General features: G+C 43.0%; 1 protein-coding gene across 2 annotated transcripts in view; it reads left to right on the top strand.

Annotated features, from left to right (window-relative positions):
- erbin (erbb2 interacting protein) overlaps positions 1 to 18765 on the top strand; it is a 28387-nt gene extending 9622 nt beyond the window's left edge. Inside the window, exons 3-27 of one of the 2 annotated variants that reach the window (XM_088434715.1) lie at positions 852 to 1046; positions 1120 to 1237; positions 2319 to 2397; positions 2477 to 2566; positions 2764 to 2820; positions 4974 to 5037; positions 5150 to 5224; positions 6287 to 6431; positions 6996 to 7068; positions 7736 to 7865; positions 7941 to 8056; positions 8700 to 8769; positions 8992 to 9091; positions 10008 to 10129; positions 10213 to 10389; positions 10950 to 11138; positions 11314 to 11431; positions 11832 to 12015; positions 12085 to 13447; positions 14319 to 14435; positions 16043 to 16099; positions 16190 to 16342; positions 16414 to 16506; positions 16739 to 16813; positions 17483 to 18765. In XM_088434715.1, coding sequence (XP_088290841.1) covers positions 861 to 1046; positions 1120 to 1237; positions 2319 to 2397; positions 2477 to 2566; positions 2764 to 2820; positions 4974 to 5037; positions 5150 to 5224; positions 6287 to 6431; positions 6996 to 7068; positions 7736 to 7865; positions 7941 to 8056; positions 8700 to 8769; positions 8992 to 9091; positions 10008 to 10129; positions 10213 to 10389; positions 10950 to 11138; positions 11314 to 11431; positions 11832 to 12015; positions 12085 to 13447; positions 14319 to 14435; positions 16043 to 16099; positions 16190 to 16342; positions 16414 to 16506; positions 16739 to 16813; positions 17483 to 17590 — 4059 coding nt within the window. In that variant the 5' untranslated portion in view covers positions 852 to 860 and the 3' untranslated portion in view covers positions 17591 to 18765. The remainder of the gene's footprint in view (positions 1 to 851; positions 1047 to 1119; positions 1238 to 2318; positions 2398 to 2476; positions 2567 to 2763; positions 2821 to 4973; positions 5038 to 5149; positions 5225 to 6286; positions 6432 to 6995; positions 7069 to 7735; positions 7866 to 7940; positions 8057 to 8699; positions 8770 to 8991; positions 9092 to 10007; positions 10130 to 10212; positions 10390 to 10949; positions 11139 to 11313; positions 11432 to 11831; positions 12016 to 12084; positions 13448 to 14318; positions 14436 to 16042; positions 16100 to 16189; positions 16343 to 16413; positions 16507 to 16738; positions 16814 to 17482) is intronic. The other variant, XM_088434716.1, reaches the window with a different exon arrangement.
- Positions 18766 to 19167: the final 402 nt, after the last annotated feature.

Genomic DNA, 19167 nt, shown 5'->3' with positions numbered 1-19167 from the left:
AGAAATGACCACATTAAGTCGCCCGTCAAATTAAAGGTCGTCACGAAGGCTGTCTAGATAGATCTCTTGTTGTTTGGACGGTGTGAACTAGTCTGATGAAAAGCATTTCAAAGTTATTCCGCAAAACCTTTGTAAATAATAGGAAAAACACTAATAATATCGAGGACTGTAGAAGAACATTTGAAGAACATTTGGATGAAAAAAAAAAACACATGAGGATATACTGTACTGTACATTACAGACAATAAATATTTAAAAAATATATATAAAATATATATAAAAATAGATATATAAAATATTTATAAAATATTTTTAAAAATTGTACCAAATATTAGAAATATGCATCACTTTAAACTGAGATATTTTAAGCAAAATATTAGATGAAAAGTATATGTTAAACGATTTGAAAGTTAATAAATACTTTGAGAAAAAGCCAAGATTATAGACAAAAAAGCAAAATATTTAAAAAATGTACCAAATGATAGAAAAAATAGCACATTAAACACAAATATATTTTTTGCATATTATTAGATTAAAAATATCTGAAAATCATAAGAAACTTGACACAAAAACATAAATATTGCTACAAACAGTGAATGGAATTGAAGATAGTCCATAAAAAATGTTCTCACCCCCCAAAAAATCTTAAATACAAAATATTAATATTCTAAACATATTTGACAAACCTATGGGAAATATAACTTTTAAGACAAAGGTATCCAAATATTACAAACTACAACCATATTTCTGATAAATACAGTGGAAAAATATCGCAATAACCAAGTGAATTCCTCATAATCTAATCTATATTAATCTTTTTTTTTTTTTTTTTTTTTTCCTCGCTTGTGCAGTGCCTGAGGATGTCGAAGCGCAGCTTCTTCGTACGCTTGGTGCCGTGCCGCTGCTTGCGGGGTGAGGAGGAGGCGGTGACATCACTGGACTACTCCCACTGCAGCCTGGAGACGGTGCCCAAGGAGATCTTCAGCTTTGAGAAGACGCTGCAGGAGCTCTTTCTCGATGCCAATCAGATTGAAGATCTGCCCAAAGTGAGCCAGGCCTACTCGGAGCTTGCCTTTACCTTTGAACTCCAGTCAATAAATGTTCTCTCTGTGCCACCAGCAACTCTTCAACTGCCAGCTGCTCCAGCGACTGAGCATGCCCGACAACGACGTCACGGTGTTGCCGCCGGGCGTCGCCAACCTCGTAAACCTCAGGGAGCTTGACGTCAGCAAAAACAGTAAGTTTGGAATTCAGCTCCGATTTGGAGGTCTATATTTGAGCCCAGAACCCACAGACAAGTTAGCTTGGTAAAGCTAATTTAGAATACGCTTAAAGCCAAGCTAACCGCAGCAACAAGTAGCAGAACCCAGCGATGCGTCGCGGCATAATGACTGACTTGACTCAACATTGACATCCGCCACACTACCATGCCCTGAAACCAAGTACAATAGCTAATTATGCTAATGAAGGGCAATTAAGAACATCTTAATCACGCTTACATTTTATTTACTGTACGACACCTGTTGCCAGTGATTTGTGGCACATCCAACGTTAGCGCAACGGGCAGCACTACAATCTAGCGGGGTTAACAGCTAAAAGCACTCAACTTCCCTCTATAAGCTGGCGAGAGACATTGGATTACTTTTCAAAGGCACTTTAATAGACGTAGGTGACCCAACGGACACAATTGCTGCTCCTACTCAATCACTTTTTCACAAACCAGGCTTACTCACGCTAGAGACTACTATAATCTGCACAGTTAAATGTTAAGGATGATAAAAATGGAAATGTGTTTTATTGTCTTCTGCAATTTGTTCTTCAGTCAAGCAAAAAAACAAACAAAAAAAATATTTTCTTTATTTTTTTACCAATTTTTTCGATACTTTTCAGTTGGATATCCTAATTCCAAAGTATTCATTAGCTGCATCCCTAGACCAAATATTTGTGATACGCTGTGTTCATGTTTCCTTTACATGACACACACATCCAAGTCTCAGTCAATCAAGGCGTGCCTCACGGCTCATTCCTTTGCCCCCTACTTTTCTCATCTACCTGCACCTCCTATCATCAAAATGTGATTTATATAAAAAAAAAAAAAAAAAAAAAAATGACAATTGAAAATGATAAATTTACAAATATTGTGTGGTTTGTGCTCTGGAATCATTTTCAGCTGGCTAGAGCTAACATTGTTTAGAACATGAAGGCAAGCTGTTGTCATGATCTCCCTAAAACCAAAGTTTTATGTATTTACATTAAAATTGCATCGTGTTAATGTTTAACTGGCTTAAGCTAAAGTCGGCCTCTGTTATTGTCTGCAGGTATCCAGGAGTTTCCAGAGAATATCAAGAACTGCAAAGCGCTAACTATCGTGGAGGCCAGCGTCAATCCTATTTCCAAGTGTGTATGGGAAAATACTAATCACAACACTTTTAATATGCTAGTGTGACTCTTGCGCTACATGCTTTTGTGTGTCCAGGCTCCCCGATGGCTTCACCCAGCTCATGAGCCTGAGCCAACTCTACCTGAACGATGCCTTCCTGGAGTTCCTACCGGCCAGTTTCGGCAGGTCTGTTTGCGGGAAGACCTCAGCTTGTTGTGGAGCTTCCCAGTGATCCATTTTGTGGCTCAACTGGTTTTTCATTGTCGCACGTTTGACGCGCAGACATGTTGTGATGACACACCATTAGCCAAAACATACAGCGAGTTCCAGTGAGTATTTGTATGATGACAATGATGACATTTGCATTGTCCTTGCGACTGCAGGCTGACTAAGCTGCAGATTCTGGAGCTGAGGGAGAACCAGCTGAAGATGTTGCCAAAGTAAGTAAGAACCTCACCCTCCTCCCTCTCTTTCCCGTACTATTCAAACCCACTGCGTTACATAAGCTCAACCCCCTACTTCTCTTTCCCGCCGGCTTGCTGTGACAGGTTTTGTAATCTTTTTGCGGTAACGGCGATGTGAGGGTTGGACCTCCATCAGAGAACATTTGAAAAAGCTCTGGGCACCCGTTCAGGGAAACATGGAACAATATGAAAATGATTCCGCTCCTGTTATTCGTTTCATGGCTTGAATTAAAAAAAAAAAAATTGATAAAGCGTTTGGAAAAGTTTTTATGGGAACACTGCACGAAGCTTTTGCAGCCATGTTTTTAAATTAGCACTGTATATTATCATTATTAGCAAGGGAACATTTTTCAAGATTCAAAATTCAAGAGTTTTATTGTCATATGCATAGTAATACCACACAAAGAAATTCTTATTCTGTTCACTTCCCTGAGCAGACTACATTCCACAATTGAGCAAATAATAAAGTTGGCAAAAAAAAAAGATAGAGCGATAAGGGCAGCAATAACGAACCACTAATAAATGAATAGACTTAGATTCTGAGCATTTTATGAAGTAGATGGAGTGGAAGAAACTGAGGATAATAGAAAATGTCATGTAGTGCAAAATATTACGTATTTAGCAGCTTTCCTGCACGGTGCAGGATTCGTAAGGTGCATGTGTTCGTGCGTGACTGGTGGTGAGGCAGTTTAGTGCGTGAGGGATTTGTTCAGAATCCGTATGGCCTGAGGTAACATGCCCTTGCCATTTAACCCATTGTCATTATGTTCTAGCTCAAGTGTCACTTAATCAGAAGATAATGCTAGTCTGTTTTTTGGGGTGAAATATTGGCTGCCTTTTTGCACTGTGGAAAAAGGTAATGTGCAGTATTATGTCTATTAGCCTCATTACGATGTCATAATCACGCAAAATTCAAATGAGCCTGCTCAAAGATACATTTTGCCAAAATAGGCAGCTCATGAGTTTTACTTGGTTGTTTGAGGAAACATGCAGTCCCCCTGCCTTCCATTTGACATCCACCCCCCACCTGTTTACATGACAGACGCCAGAGCCGTTAGAAGGCCGGCTGACCTTCCAAAGAGAGCCGGCGGCCATCGTGAGGGTTGCCCCAGGCGACGCGCAGGCATCTCTGGAGATGTCAACAAATGTTTCCGCAGACAAAGAAAGCCTTTTCAAGGGGCTAGCTCTCACACGGTGCTTTTTCGGAGTCAAAAGAAAATTCGGCATTAGAAGCACAAATCACCGGGTAGTTGGCAGCTATGCCGCTGTCCAATGACAACCGTGTCGGTCAGATTCTAGAAATAAAAATTGTTTTACCTCCTAAGTATTCCATTAAATGTTGTCAAAAATTTTGTCATCATCATATGTCAAAATTGAGTGCCGGCTTGCTTACAGACCCGTTTTGAGAAAGTAAAGATTATTTTGGTTGTAAAATATCATTAGGTGGTCTGAAATCCGCCAATTTCACTTTATGTCAAACAATAAATTCCAAAAAAGTCAAATGAATAACTGGGGGGGGGGGGGGGGGACATATGATGGCTGCCTTTTGGCTTCATCTGTTTGGTCATGAATGGACTAAAGTTGCTTACTCTTGTGTTGCATGAAGTGGAGAAAATGAACTGATTAAAAAGAAAAATGGTTGAAAAGTGGCAACGTAAAATGGCTGCCCTTTGGCTTCACGCGTTAGTGGCCAATCGTCAGTCCATTCATGTATAAGTCTGTGGGTGTGGCGCTGTGATACACATTGTTATACACGTTATATATATATATATAGATAGTCTATTTTTATTTACACTTCCAAAAGTCACTTTTATTCACTAATATTCCTCTTTTAACATGATTTGAACGTCCAAACTTTAATGGCCTCTGATGGAAGTCCTCGCTCCATGTTGAGTGTCACACTTTTGACAGCAGGCGCTCCAAATTGCCGTGTGAACTTAAAAGGTTGTTAACAACAACATTTTTACATTCTTGTTTTATGAGGAACTCCCAAGATCTAAACAAAGCCGTCGAGGGGGGGGGTGGGGGGGGCTTCTGCTTTGCGTCCACGCGAAGGACCCGGCCCGCGTTTTTCCACACCTCGCTGACACATTTTATGACCCTCAAAATATGTGCCTTCATGTCCGCAGGAGCATGCAGAAGCTCACACAGCTGGAAAGGTTGGATCTGGGCAGCAACGAGTTCACTGAAGTGGTGAGTGTCCCCAGAGCCTGAAGAGGGCTGTTACCAAAGCTCCACTTGGCACGCCAACGTTTTCTCCCACGCACACGTTTTAACCTCCTTTCTCATCGCGCCGCCCGCACAGCCTGAGGTACTGGAGCAGATGACTGGAATCAAGGAGCTCTGGATGGATGGAAACCGGCTGACGTTCTTGCCAGGGGTACTGACATCCACACGCCATCCATAAAAAGTGGCACAGAGCCTACTAACAATCGGAGTGACATAACACAGCATTCACAGTTTATATCACATGAATATAACTAGTTAAAATGATTGTCAGCATAAACAAAGAAGCCAGGCCGCAGTGTGTGGTATGTGGCCATGTTCATACAAATAAATCGATAGTCCACTTAGCTAGCCGTTTTTATCAACAGAATAAGTTATCATTTTGTAAAAGAATTTGATGGAAATGATTACTTTTAGAAACACATTTTGCCACTTGCTGTTGACTGAAATGGGCTTTACTTGTGCTGGAGGTTCTGGTAATGACCAAATTACGGCTCAACTTGTCGATCAGTCATTGGTCGGGACCAAGCCTTGAGCATCGGCGACGTCGTTTTCTGTCAACGGCAAGTGGAAAAATGTGTTTCTAATGGTATTAATTGTTCATGGAAAAATATTGCAAATTAACGATTGCTAAAATAATGACACTTTGGACTCTAGCTTTCAGAGCACACTTGACATTTTTTGTCATGAGGGTAAGGCATTGTCTAAAAATGACTGCCGGTGAATGAGTTAAATAAGATTTTTTTTTTCCGAAAGCAATTTTCAGGGAGTAGAATTGGTTGTTGCAGGATTGTCAGAAAATCAAAAGAGTCGAACAATATTTTCCAAAGTAAAAGCAGACATTTGTAAACATTTTATTTTGATTGTGTACAATCAGAATTTGGCAATCGACGGTCTCAATTAATTGCTTTCGCCTCTAATTTGGGTATTTTACAAAGTGGTCCTTCATGTCAACTTTGAAAACATCTGATTTAGGCAAAGACAAAACATTATTAATTCTAATTGTCCTGAACATTTCGAGTCAAGAACGACTCAACTTTCACATTTGTAATTTTTATCTGTTGCACATTTTGTTTGTCTCACACCCAAAGTCGCGCTTCTTAACTTTGACGTCTGCTTGATCCTTATCGATTTATTCTTCTGCCCGGAATGCGGGCAACACAACTATTTGTCGGGATGAACTTTCTGAAGCTTGTGTGTCTGTACTTGTCGCCAGATGCTGGGCACGCTCAAGCAACTGCTCTACCTGGATGTGTCCAAGAACAACTTGGAGATAGTGGATGAGCAAATCTGCGGCTGCGAGAATCTGCAGGACCTGCTGCTGTCCAACAACGCCCTCACGCAGCTGCCTGGCTCCATTGGTGAGACACCCCCAAACATTTTGGAGTGCGGTGTTCCCTCGCCACTTCACCCTTCACTAACACTCCCACCCTCAGTCCTAACGTGGACACTGAAGCACAGCATGTTAATACTCTGCTTTGTTCATCCTCAAATGATGGCACTTATACTTAAAACTAAACCACCAGGCAGCATCTATTTGTGACTCTTACAGAAGTTGTGCTTGTGGCTGTGAGTGAGAGAGCTGTGTGGAGATGTACGTGTGGAGGAGGGGGGAGGGTGTGAGCGGATGCATGATTAATCGCATAAGACATTTCATTCATCAGAACTCTAAGAATACACACAGAGATTCCAAAAGATGAATAATTAGAAAAGATGGCAGTTGAAAGTGATGCATTTAATATCCTGCTCTGGGAACATGAACGCAACACAATCAGACAAGTGGGGATTGATTTGCAGTGGAAGCAGAGTATTGATGACAGTCTTCCGTAATCCAATACATCACTGTGATGAAAGTTTACCGTTGCTAAGGACCCTGATCTGTTGTTGTGTAACTCCTTCACCCCCACCCGCCCTGTGCTCCTCAGGCTCGCTGAAGAAACTGACGGCTCTGAAAGTGGATGAGAACCAATTGATAGAGCTTCCAGACTCCATCGGAGGGTGAGGATCATCCTCCTTTCCTTAATCTTTCTCTTTCTTCCAAACAAGCAATTATCTCGCTCGTTAAGAGTGCTCTGGCGCATATCGCAAAGACCCCACGGTTGATTTTAATCCCGTGTGAGGATTGGAAGCTGTGTTGTGTTGGTTGTTGGTGCGGACACATGCTGTTGTTGGATTTATAATAAGCCTCCCCCTCCCCGCTGTCAAGCTTTTAAAGATGAGTCCATATGTTAGCGGTCAGATGAGCAGATTAATGGCCGCGCTGTGCCGAGAATGGTCAGGAAGTGTGTCATGCCCCTAAAACAGGCGCTAGATGCTCCTTGGTGTTTGTATTGGTATTCGCCTCGCCTAAGATATATTCTAGTGAAGGTTTTCCTACATGGCAGACACACGGGTTAACTATAAATGCACTTTAAGCATTTTTAGTCTCAGTTTCAGTAATGTGTCTTCTCAATTAGGTTTTATATGTCAACAGATGCATGATCAAACGTGCTGTGTGAAAGGGTATAATGGCGAAGAAACCTTGTGCTCACTCCTAGAATAATTTTGCAATAGTAGCAGAAGAGTTTCCACAAAATTTGAGCATCGCGGCGGGCCCGTTTTCTGTTCTGCTTTTGATACTGCCTTTCGCACACGCTGAAGCGCATTATTTGCCTCCGCCCGTCAGGCTGACCTCCCTGGACGAGCTGGACTGCAGCTTCAACGAGATCGAAGCCTTGCCGCCGTCCATCGGCCTGTGCGCCGCCATGCGCACCTTCGCCGCCGATCACAACTTTCTCAGCCAGCTTCCCCCCGAAGTAAGAGCGCATGGTTAGCTTCTTCCCTCCATGTCACGGCGCGCTCATCTGTGGCGGTCGTATTTCCAATGACAGATGGGCAACTGGAAGAACGCCACCGTGCTGTTCCTGCACTCCAACAAGCTGGAGTCGCTGCCGGAGGAGATGGGCGACATGCACAAGCTGAAGGTCATCAATCTGAGCAACAACAAGTGAGTGGAGCATTAAACGCGAGTTGTGTGCGAGTTCACACACAGGACGCCCCTCCCTTGTAAGCGGAGACACTTAATGACGACGCAGGCGATACCTTCATTAGCCGCAATCATCTGTAAACTGAGATGCGCTTTGACTTCCTCCATCTTCTCATTACAACCTCTGGAGTTTGTTTGCATTCAGTCTTTTTTCACATACATAAAAAATCATGGACATTTAATAAAATTGGCAAAATGTGAAACATTAATGGGAAAATCTACCTGAAAACTGTCATTACTATGATATGTTCTGCGCAATGCCACTAGTCTAAACACGGCTTACTTAAATGTTGATTGTTCAATAAGAATTAAGCCGCAAAATCCACCCGTTTTCACTTACATCATGTGGCGGCCTCTAGCTTGTCTAAAAATGACTTCTCAATTTCACACAGTTCAGGTTAAAAAGAAAAGCTGAGTGCAAAGTCAGTTCCATCGGGCTGTGTGATAAAGCACTTTTTTGTTTTAAATCACCTTGAGCAATAAACACGTCAGTTCCTGCCTACATCACTACAAAATCTCTCCCTCAACATAAGCCATTATACTCGACTGCCCCTTGAGGTGTTTCTGAGTCCTTCACGGTATTTAACTATGTATTTTTCTGCAGGTTGAAGAACCTCCCCTACAGTTTCACAAAGCTCAGCCAAATGACAGCCATGTGGCTGTCGGAAAATCAGGTGAGCCAGGATATGCTCCCATTCCATTTAAAATGAATTTTTGACGTTTATAGCTGTTAATGCTAGTGAATGTCCCAGCCCACTAAAAAAAAAAAAAAAAGATGGAACTTTGTCATCCAGTATAGTCGTCAATGGTGGTGAATGAGTAAAAGACTTGCTGAGTCAGTTCTTTTTGAGGCCCAACTCCTAATGGCAGTCTTTCCTGGTTTTCCACTCTTGCAGTCCAAACCCCTCATCCCCCTGCAGAAGGAGGAGGACCCAGAGACCCATAAAACTGTGCTGACCAACTACATGTTCCCGCAGCAGACCAGAACCGAGGACTGTGAGTGGCAAGCCTTAGTTTGCATGTTTCATAGGCGCTACCTGACACAGGTGGCGCATCACGTTACGTAAACCGACCTCCTCTCTGGGGTTGCTGTTACCCACTTGACCTGAGAAAATGGTTATTTAAGGGAAGAAGTCAGCTGTAAGTCCAGTTACATCAGTGCATCTCAAATAGTGGGGCGGGCCCCGCTGGGGACGGCGTTAGGCGGATGACCCCTGGGAAAAGGCTTAGTTTTATCATGTGAAGTCTTAATGCAATAAATTATGAATTTTCATCCTTTTTTTTTTTTTTTTTTTGGTTTCAGGCACTTTGATGCACTTGGTTATTTTTTTCTGTGTCGGACTAAGCTGTAACCAGTGTAGACGCTGTAAAAAATAATTAACTGTTGTTGAAAGTTGATTTATAATGCTTTTTATTTTGTTAATGTTAAAAATGAGACGGGTTTAGTTGTACTTAATACAATTTTTTATCGATAATGCTCTTACTTATAGTCAGGCGTGTTGGTTGGTAGGACGCGAAAAGTTTTCTCTTTCCTTGGAGGGGGGGTTGGCAAAATACAATTGAGAAGCACTGAGTTACATTGACACACAGCAGAGTAATTCTTTGGGGGAAAGTCCCTGTATGTATTGCACCACCTTGTGGTTAAAATCTGTTAGGCACACAGTCAGCAGAGCAGGTGTGTGTGACTAACATATTTTATATACAGTATGTGTGTTTGTGTAAAAGTACTGATTGTACATGAAAACTAATTTAGTTAAAATATGAGCTTTTTTATGCTGGTTAAATAAGTTTCATGTCCCTTTCAGTATGTAAGCATTTCCGCAAAATGTGTTAAACTTATCGCATTGCGAATTAATTATTTTAAGGATAAAAAAATATTTTTTTCGTAATCGCTCTGCCAATTGCGTCCCAGACATTCCTAACTCCGATTCGGAAAGCTTCAATCCAGCCTTGTGGGAGGAACAGCGCAAGCACCGAGCTCAGGTGGCCTTCGAGTGCGACGAGGACAAGGATGAGAGGGAAACGCCTCCGAGGGTACGTTTCGTCCTTTCCAAGACCCCCGCCATCGACATTTCATCTCATGAACTTTGAAAATAAACATGTCCCATCTTTCCCAGGAGGGCAACCTAAAGCGGTATCCCACTCCATATCCCGACGAGCTGAAGAACATGGTCAAGACGGCCCAATCGGTGGCGCACCGGCTCAAGGAGGACGAGTGCAGCGACGAGTCGGGTAGAGACCCCAAGCCCCCCGCCGAGAGGAACCACATTGGCGTGCAGGACGTGGGAGTCAAGGTTTTTAGAATCTCAACTTTTGTGTCTCATGTTCGCTGGTAGGAAGTAACAAAGCATAAATTGCTTATTATACCAAACCTGAGTATTTTTATGTTGACGTTCCCTGTTAACTCATTAATTTTAAGAGCAGATCTCTGCTATTTTATAAGTTTTTCAAATAGCCACATTTTCTATCGCGGTAATTTGAAAAGTCACATCCAGGAGTATTTTCTGTATTGCAATAAGTAATAGGGATCGGCGAGTTCAGATACCAAGTGTCTGTATCGGGTCAATATACGAGCTTATTTCAAGGCATCACTAATCATGACGGGCACAGATACAGACTACTGGTTGCCTTCTTGTGGTGCTTTTCAAATGTAGAACTAGAAATTAGAATGGAAAATGTACCTTATTTCATGAGCTTTAACAGAAAAATATCTATAATAATTAACAACTATAGCTTTATTTCAAGTTGCAACTTGAGAAACATGTTTTGATATTATGAAAGGAGACTATTACCAGACAAGCTATTAAATGTCACTTCTCCATAATAGGTCAACGTTGATATTTTTTTTGTGCAGGTGATAGAAGTTCCCCGCCAGAATGGCCTGGCGTCAGACTTGGAGGCCAAAGCTTGCAACACCACCTTCACCATCCCAAACATTCCAGAAGCAGTATCTCGGGACACAGAGTCAGAGTCCTTCAGCTCTCAACTCGCCCCACTCAAATCCTCCGAGAGCTCCACCATAAACCACGAGGACACTCTGGAGGTAAGTGCACCAAATCAAACACACACTGTCCCAAGTTTTTCCACTCAGGATCACATACAAATTGGAAAGAAAACGTGCCTTTCGTCACATTTAATACATTAATTTGCTGATTCAAATGGGGTCCCAAGTTGATCTTTTGGAATTTCAGAGTTGAAAGCTTTTGTTCTCTGTCCAGGACTCCGAAGAACTGTCTGACGAAGAGGTAGAGATGAAGATTGCTGAGATGAGGCCGCCTCTCATCGAGATCTCCATTAACCAACCCAAAGTGGTGTCGCTGAGTAAGGACAAAAAAGGTACTTTTTCTGTACATAATATCTTCTGGACATGTTTATCTAATTTATTGAACTTTGTAACAATATTTGTAGCAGTATCTCTTGGTATTTATTATTCTAGGTATGTATTTATTATTCATCTAGTTCCCTTCGTTTTATTTTTGGCTTGTGTGCTGGGAAAATTGCGTCACCAATGAAAATAATCATCTTTATCAAATTTATAGTATGCAAAGTCTTGAAAAGACCTCAATATAAAAGAATTTAGCAGTATGTTATGTTCCCTCTGAAGTACCTTCACATACCTTCAAGTGTACTTGTTCACCGTCCAATAAAATTAGAACAATGGGTCCTCTTTTAAGAATATTTGATCTTGAGAAAGACCATGCAGGGTGAATGATGGTTTTTCGATTTGAACGTCCAGACGACAACAAGGACGCCGACTCGTTGCTGGACGACACCGTGGCCAACAGCAACCAGAACAACAGCAACTGCTCGTCGCCGTCGCGCATGTCCGACTCGGTGTCACTGACCACAGACAGCAGCCAAGACAACTCCCTGTGCACCCCTGAGAGGGAAGCCAAGATGCCCTTCCTCCCCAAGAGCAGGTCTGCAACACGCTGATTTTCTTGGAGGTCCTCACAATGTCCGGCTTCTGATTTCTGTCGCTGTTTTAGTTCCAGGCACGAAGATGAGAATATGAACCCTTCCAAAGACCCCGGCGGGCTACTACACGGCGGCAATGGCTCAGAAACAGCTCTGCAGGCACTCCTGAGGGCCCAGCACGGCACCGCTGAGCCAGCGGGCGACTACGACCTGACGATGGAAGCAAGACTGGCCTTCATCGAGAAGGGGCTCAACAACGGCCTGGGAGATAGCTACACCAAGTGGGACCAGATCAACATGAACGTTTCGGCAGTTACCGTGGTGGAGCCTCAGATCGGTTCCACGGGACAGGAGAGAGTGGACGGCAAGCGGGGCTTTGACAACCACCGTTTCCAGAACGGGAACCAGCAGGTTAGCGACGGATCGTCGACAGGCGGCGAGATGTCTCGCAGCAACGAGGAACTGTCCCCGGAGAGGAGGTGCCACCCCCTTCAGGTGAGCAAGTCCCAGAGCGTCAGCAACATTGAAGGGGGCGGCATGAAGCTCTTCTCTTTCGACTGCGACGCCACGGCGGAGAGTCGCATGGCGGGCGTCGCCGGCCCTCCTCCAGCGTCCGCGGCTCAGGGCCAGAGTATCGCGAGGAGCAAGTCCGCCTCCTTGCTAGACGACCACAATCTCCAAGTCCACCCGAGCTCCGACCCGATTTCGTCCTCCAAGCATCCCACCAGAGGATACCCGCTGCCCTCCGGCGGGGCCACGGGCACCTCCCCTCCTCAGTACAACATCCAGTATTCCAGCAAAGATGGCATGTGGGCCCAGAGGACACCCATGCCGCCGGAACACCAAGGCTACCTCACCCCTGCCACCCATTCGCTCGCCAACACCAACTACTCCAATCGTAATCAAGCGCCCCCATACCCAATTCAGCCCCAGCAAAGAGGGCCCCCTCCGGGAACCAAACCTGGGGACGTATGGGCCAATTACTCTACCAGCAACCAATCCGGTGGAGGCACTCTCCAGCGCCAGGGCAGCAGCACCTCCGCCGCATCCGTGGCCGAGCCGCGTCGCATGCCGCCGCCTGAAAGCGACTACCTGAACTACCGGGACATTCACACTCTCGCCAGGGGCCCGCTGGCCATGAGCCAGGCGGCGCAGCGGCCCATCTCCACCCGCACCTACAGCGTTGACATCGCGGCTCCGGCCAGGCAGCCCGGAGCCCGGCCGCAGCCCCACGAGCTCCCCGAGAGGACCATGTCGGTCAGCGACTTCTACTGCCCACACGGCAGCCCCAGTAAGAGGCCCAACGTCAGGGTCCAGTCGGAGCACTCGCTCCTGGACGGGCCCGCCGGGCTTGTGTCGGGGGCGCCGGGAAGGGTGCCGGCCGACTGGAGGGACCAAGTCATGCGCCACATTGAGGCCAAGAAAATGGAAAAGGTAACAAAATAAATATTTTTTTGACATCGCAACCTTTACCTAGCAAAGATATTTTACTTTTAAACGACGTGCCAGTCAAGCTAATAGATATGCCTTTTTTTTTTATGACTTGGGGACTGGAGAAAATGTTGCCTTTTTTTCTCAAAATAAATCACGTTTGTAAATGTTTCATTTTGATTCGACACATGAAAACCAAGATTTCGTAAAAGACTAAAGACATTTGACTATTTAGAATCTTAAGTCTCTCAACAATAAACTATATCAACTAACTTGATTATCATTTAGTTGTCCCCGAATTAATCATTGCACCTCCAATCCCAAGTCAGCCATCTTTGTATGTCTGGTTTGGATGCTCATGTATCAAAAACTCAGTAACTTCCATCAACAAATGTGACTCCTCTTTAGAAAAACAAATCTTAAGGGTCGTCACTTCAACATACAGCGTTTGCCTTTGAATACAAACTTTAGAGGTTTAAAAAGCAATGTTGGACCGTAAGTCATAAAAATATTAGTCATTCGATGCAGAAGATAAAAAATGCATACTTCTGAGTGTTATCATATTTTCTGTTATTTTTGTTCAAATATCCGTTACTTAAAATGCTAAATGATCGGCTTATAGACGCTATCCGTTAGCATGTGTATTGCATCGCATTGTGTATTAGCCTTAAGCTAAGCTCACTGAAGGCAATGCTAACTGTTCATTTGAAATCATTTATTTTGGTTTGAGAGTAAATTATGGCCCAAATAATTCTCATGATTACTTTGAGGATTTTTTCCTTTAGCCGTGCATGAAGCCTTTGTTCTTTGTTGCATGTTTTTTGTGCGCGTTGCATGGCCGCCGCTGACGTTGTGGGCCGGCGCCGCCATTCAGAATCCGCTGTCCCGCTCCGTTAATTCTTATAACGCTCCGCTCGGCTGCTCGCCGCACCGCAACTGCTACTACGGCAGCTGTAGGGACGTGTTCGGGCCCGGCTACGCCACCTTCAGCGTGAGTACAGCAAGAGATAACGGCAACGCCGCTAAACTGACTCCTACGTCCTCTTCAGCTTTATCATGCAAGCATCCGACACTTGTACGCGTACAAGTGAGAGTATGTTTGATTTTGGCACCTGCGCTCACCCTCCTCCCAATCCCCGCCAAGATTTAGACTTGACACTTATCCCCACGTCTGTTAGATTGAATACTAGTCCATAGCAAAAAAAAATTAAAAAGAAACTATAGCGACCCTCATTCATGGTCAATTTATTAATCCTTATATCAAATAGCTGACGTCATCGTCTCACCATCTTGTGACATCATCATGTGACATCATCATGCTTTTCTTTTAACTTCCTCTGCCGGTCGCTTGGTTGTCAACTTGTTCTTTTGTGTTTTGGCCTGAGAAGTGACTTGTACAAGGTAAGTGGTCATTAGAATCAGTAGAGAAGACATCTATATTTCGTAATAGTATTGTAATACTATAGCTGCATTTCCACCTAAACTTCCAGGTACTTGATTCTTGGCCCCCGGTAGTCCCTCATGCTTAAATGTCCTTATCGGATAGTTTCAGTGCTACAGAATCTACCCCAATGAAAGTTTTCTAGACGGCAAAGCTTCAATGGGGTTCCTGGGCCTCAAAGGTTCCAGTGCCCTAAAGGTTCATTTGGGTTCTGGAACTCAACGGTTGCCACACCCCATTGTTACATTTGATTTGATAAATTCCAAAGTTTCATGTTTTTTTTCAAAACCTGAACATTTACATTGGGATGTAATGGGTCACCAAATCTAACAGACTACAAAAGTTTATTGGGGTTCCTAATGTAAATTTACAAGAGTTCCTGTGCCTGGAACTCGAAGGTTACTGCACCTCTTAGCTTCTTTGGGCTCACTGAATCCCGGACCTGAATTACATTGGTGGACCCAAACTTTCTAGCTCCTTTGGGGTTCCCAGGCTCTTAATGCTTCTAGGACCCCAATGATACACTGGAGTTCCTTCTATAGATTCCCTAGACCCTGAATGTTACTGTTACTCATGGCTTCTTTGGGGTCCTTGGATGCCAGACCTTAGTTTTATTCATTCCTAAACCTTTTAGGAACATTGGGGTTCCTAAAAGATCCTGAACATCAAAGTTAACTGGACGTCAAAAGTTCCCCTGTTCCTACTGTAGATTCCAAAGTTTCCTAGAACTTTTAAATGTTCTTGCACCTCCAAAGGTTCCTAGAACGTTTAAATGTCCTTGCACCTCATTGCTTATTCGGGGTTCCTGGATCTCAAAGGTTCATTGGAGTTCTAGACCCTAAAATCTCGTATGCACCAAAGGTTGTTGGACCTCAAAGATTCCTGTGCTTCTTGAAGAACCCCATAGGTTAATTTGAATTCTTGGTAACTGGATTTGGCACAATAGTTCTTTCTCAGCAACTCGAATGAATGATCTCAAACCCATATGTAGACCAAAGTGTGCAGAGTGGTTCTCCCAAAGCTTCTTTTTGGTGGGAATCCACTTAGATGTAAAGTTCTGCCCAGTTTGTGGACAGAATTCAGATCCTCACCACGATCACCTCCCAATTATTCGCTCATATTGTTTAAAATCATGAGTTGCTGTTTGTCTCCTGCAGGACGACGTGTTCGGTCCACCTGGGCAGCAGAACTACACCATGGACTCCAGGAGAAAAGTAAGTGGACGTTCTACTTCCTGCATCTCATGACCGCTGTCGCCATAGCGACAAGAAGCTTTGATATTGACGTAAGCGTATGTGTGCCAGGTCCCCCTGATGAACGGTCAGATGGCGTCGTCTGCTCGTCCTCACGTGAATCAGACGTCCATGGCCCGACACCCCTCCAGGGAGCAGCTCATCGATTACTTGATGCTCAAAGTCTCCCAGCAGGCCCCGGGGCCCCCGCGCCCGCCGCACGAGGTCCGTTCGGACGTGACATTCAGCGATTTGCTTGATCGATATCAATTCCAAACATTTGCGATACGTTTCAGATCCGCGTGAAGGTGGAGAAAAATCCGGAACTTGGTTTCAGTATATCTGGAGGAGTGGGAGGTCGTGGAAACCCCTTTCGTCCAGATGACAATGTAACGTTTTTTTCCAAATATTTAAACAATCGAAACTGAATTTTTAGGAAAACTATTTATAAAAAAATACTCTAAACATTGTGAGATTTTCTACGTGTCATTTGCATAGACCATAAAAATCTGAGAACGATATCATTTGCAGAAGAATTATAGATGGATAGAATATATAGATGCATATATGTAAATAATTACATGAAAATAAAAATATTCTTGGTCTGATTCATTCTTTCAGGGGATCTTTGTGACAAGGGTCCAGCCTGAGGGACCAGCATCCAAGATTCTTCAGCCTGGTGATAAAATTATCCAGGTATGTAACGATAACGGTATATGATGTGTTTTGATTGGCTAGATATGTGTTTTTCAAGTAAGGGTACGCGAAGGCACTTCTTTTGGGGATACATGAGACTTTAACAGGTTTTATGCAGGTATAAGCAAATTTTAATCTACTGCTTTCGAATGCCATGACTGCAAAGATTTTTTTTTAAATTACATGCAAATTAATTGGAAAATGAAGCAACGTAATGTGAAAATGTGTTATAGTGACAAATTCTCCTTTTATTGTGAGTACAGTGGTACCTCTTCTTAAAAAAATAATTATTAAAAAATTAATTAGTTGTGGAAGTCAATTCCTAATGTGGATTTCTCATATGTAGAGTCGCATTTTACATCAATATGATTGCAGTTCAGTTGTTTGCCTTGAGATGGTGCTGGTGAGATGGTGGTGAGTGCTGAGACCTTTTTAGGTCCTTTTATTTGTATGATTTTACATACAGTGTACAATGGGATTTTTTTTATGGGGAAAAGGAAAGCAGGTAAATTTGGGGTGTCTGGAAAGTAGTTGCCGAGATTTCCTAAATTTTGTGGATGTGTAGGCGTAGTTTGAGTTGTGAAGAAAAAAAAACAGTATATTTTGGGTGTGGCATAACATTATTTACACAGCTTATTTTGTTGTTGATGGCGTTTTTTGTGTTGCCAGGCGAACGGCTACAGTTTCGTGAACATCGACCACGGCAACGCCGTGTCCCTCCTCAAGACCTTCCCCAGCACTGTGGATCTGACAATCGTGAGAGACGTGCAAGCGTAAAACGACGACGGCGGGGGGTGGGATGCCAACGGGAGAGTTATTTTTGTATACAAGAATGGGGGGGTGGGGGGGGCGCCATTTTGAATGTACGGTGTTGACTTTGGTCAAGCGGCTGTCACTGGTCTTTTTTTTTTTTTTTAAGAAAAAAATACAGCAGCTGAGGACTTGAGCTCCCCCTTTTGTCAGTGACCACTAGAGGGCAGGATGCAACCTCATTTTGTTTTTTCATTTGGAAGCAGCGACACGTTTGAGAGTGGACGTGAAGATGAAACGCTGCTCAGCCAAACTGCTTTTTATTCACGTGACCAAAGCAAGGATGGCTGAGGGAAGTATTCCAATAAGAGAGGGTCCACACTTCATCTTTTTTCTTGCCTTGATTTGAACATTTCTTCACACTTTCTTTTGGGAGAGCACCACTCTTTTGCCTTTTCGTGGCCATTCCTTTTGATTTTGGGGAGAGAAGCAAGTGCCATAAGAAGACCTTGAACTGTTTCCACAAGCAATATTCACACTTGACAGCAATAAAGCCTTTTTTTTCCACTTTAGATTTTTTTTAAACCCTTTTAGTAACACCACCGACGATTTTACATGATTTTATATATATGGACATGAGTTTTTTTTTAAGAAAACAGCACATGAAATCTATATATTATATGGATACAATAGTGTGGAGAAGAAGTCTGCGTTTCGTGTAAATGTCACTTTTATCGAGTAGATGGTTAACATGATTTGAGTTGTAGTTGATGACGGGCCGGCAAACGACGGGCACGCGTCACACCTTGTGTTTGTTTGAAATTGTGACGTTCATATTCATGTCAAACTGTCGTCTTTTTGTAGACAATCTTGGGAAATCAATTGTTGTCCATGTGGATCTGTTTGGGATGCTCACGTCTTATTTATTTTTAGCAGGCCAATTCTGTCTTTTATTTTTTAGATGTTACTAATCACTCTTGTAAATATATGCGCACACAACATTTTTTTTCTCGATTGTACAACCAGCAATAACAAGTTCCAATGCAGAAAGAGAGGGCACATGTTTTCACTTGTAGCTAGCGCATTTTTAATGTTTTGACCACAGATGTGCATCCACGCGACATTCCAGATTTTGTACATAATGAATAATTTCTGGCGTTAAACCTGTGGAAAATAAATCAATGCTCTTTCACACTGCATAATTGTTTGTTTTGGTCATTTACATTGAAATATGAGTGGTTTCACCTTTTTTTTTTTAACTCATTTAATACAATTTTTTTCAATAAATAGTCCAGACATTAAATTCCACATACTTATGTTTGTTTTTGTTTTTTTCTCAAGGTTAAGGGTGGTCTAAACACGGCGAGTGAATTAAGTCAATAAAGAATTTAGTACAGGACTTAATTTGGTGCCCGCCATTCTCAGACTCCTTAAGCAAAAAAAATGGTACGAGAACCTCCTGAGATGGTGGGTGCTTGGATTTTTTTTGTTTTTTTATGATAGTGTGTTAACATTTTTTGTAATCCGATACAATTACAACGTGAGCTTGTATATTAGCCGTGGGAAAAAAATCTGTCGATTGCGTAAATGTGTATGTAAATGTC

The sequence above is a fragment of the Hippichthys cyanospilos genome, chromosome 15 (assembly GCF_059441005.1).
Source record: "Hippichthys cyanospilos isolate Australia breed blue-spotted pipefish chromosome 15, RoL_Hcya_1.0, whole genome shotgun sequence".
NCBI classification, from domain to species: Eukaryota; Metazoa; Chordata; class Actinopteri; order Syngnathiformes; family Syngnathidae; genus Hippichthys; species Hippichthys cyanospilos.
Note: the sequence above shows the minus strand (reverse complement) of the source record. Positions and strands in the feature narration are given on the sequence as shown.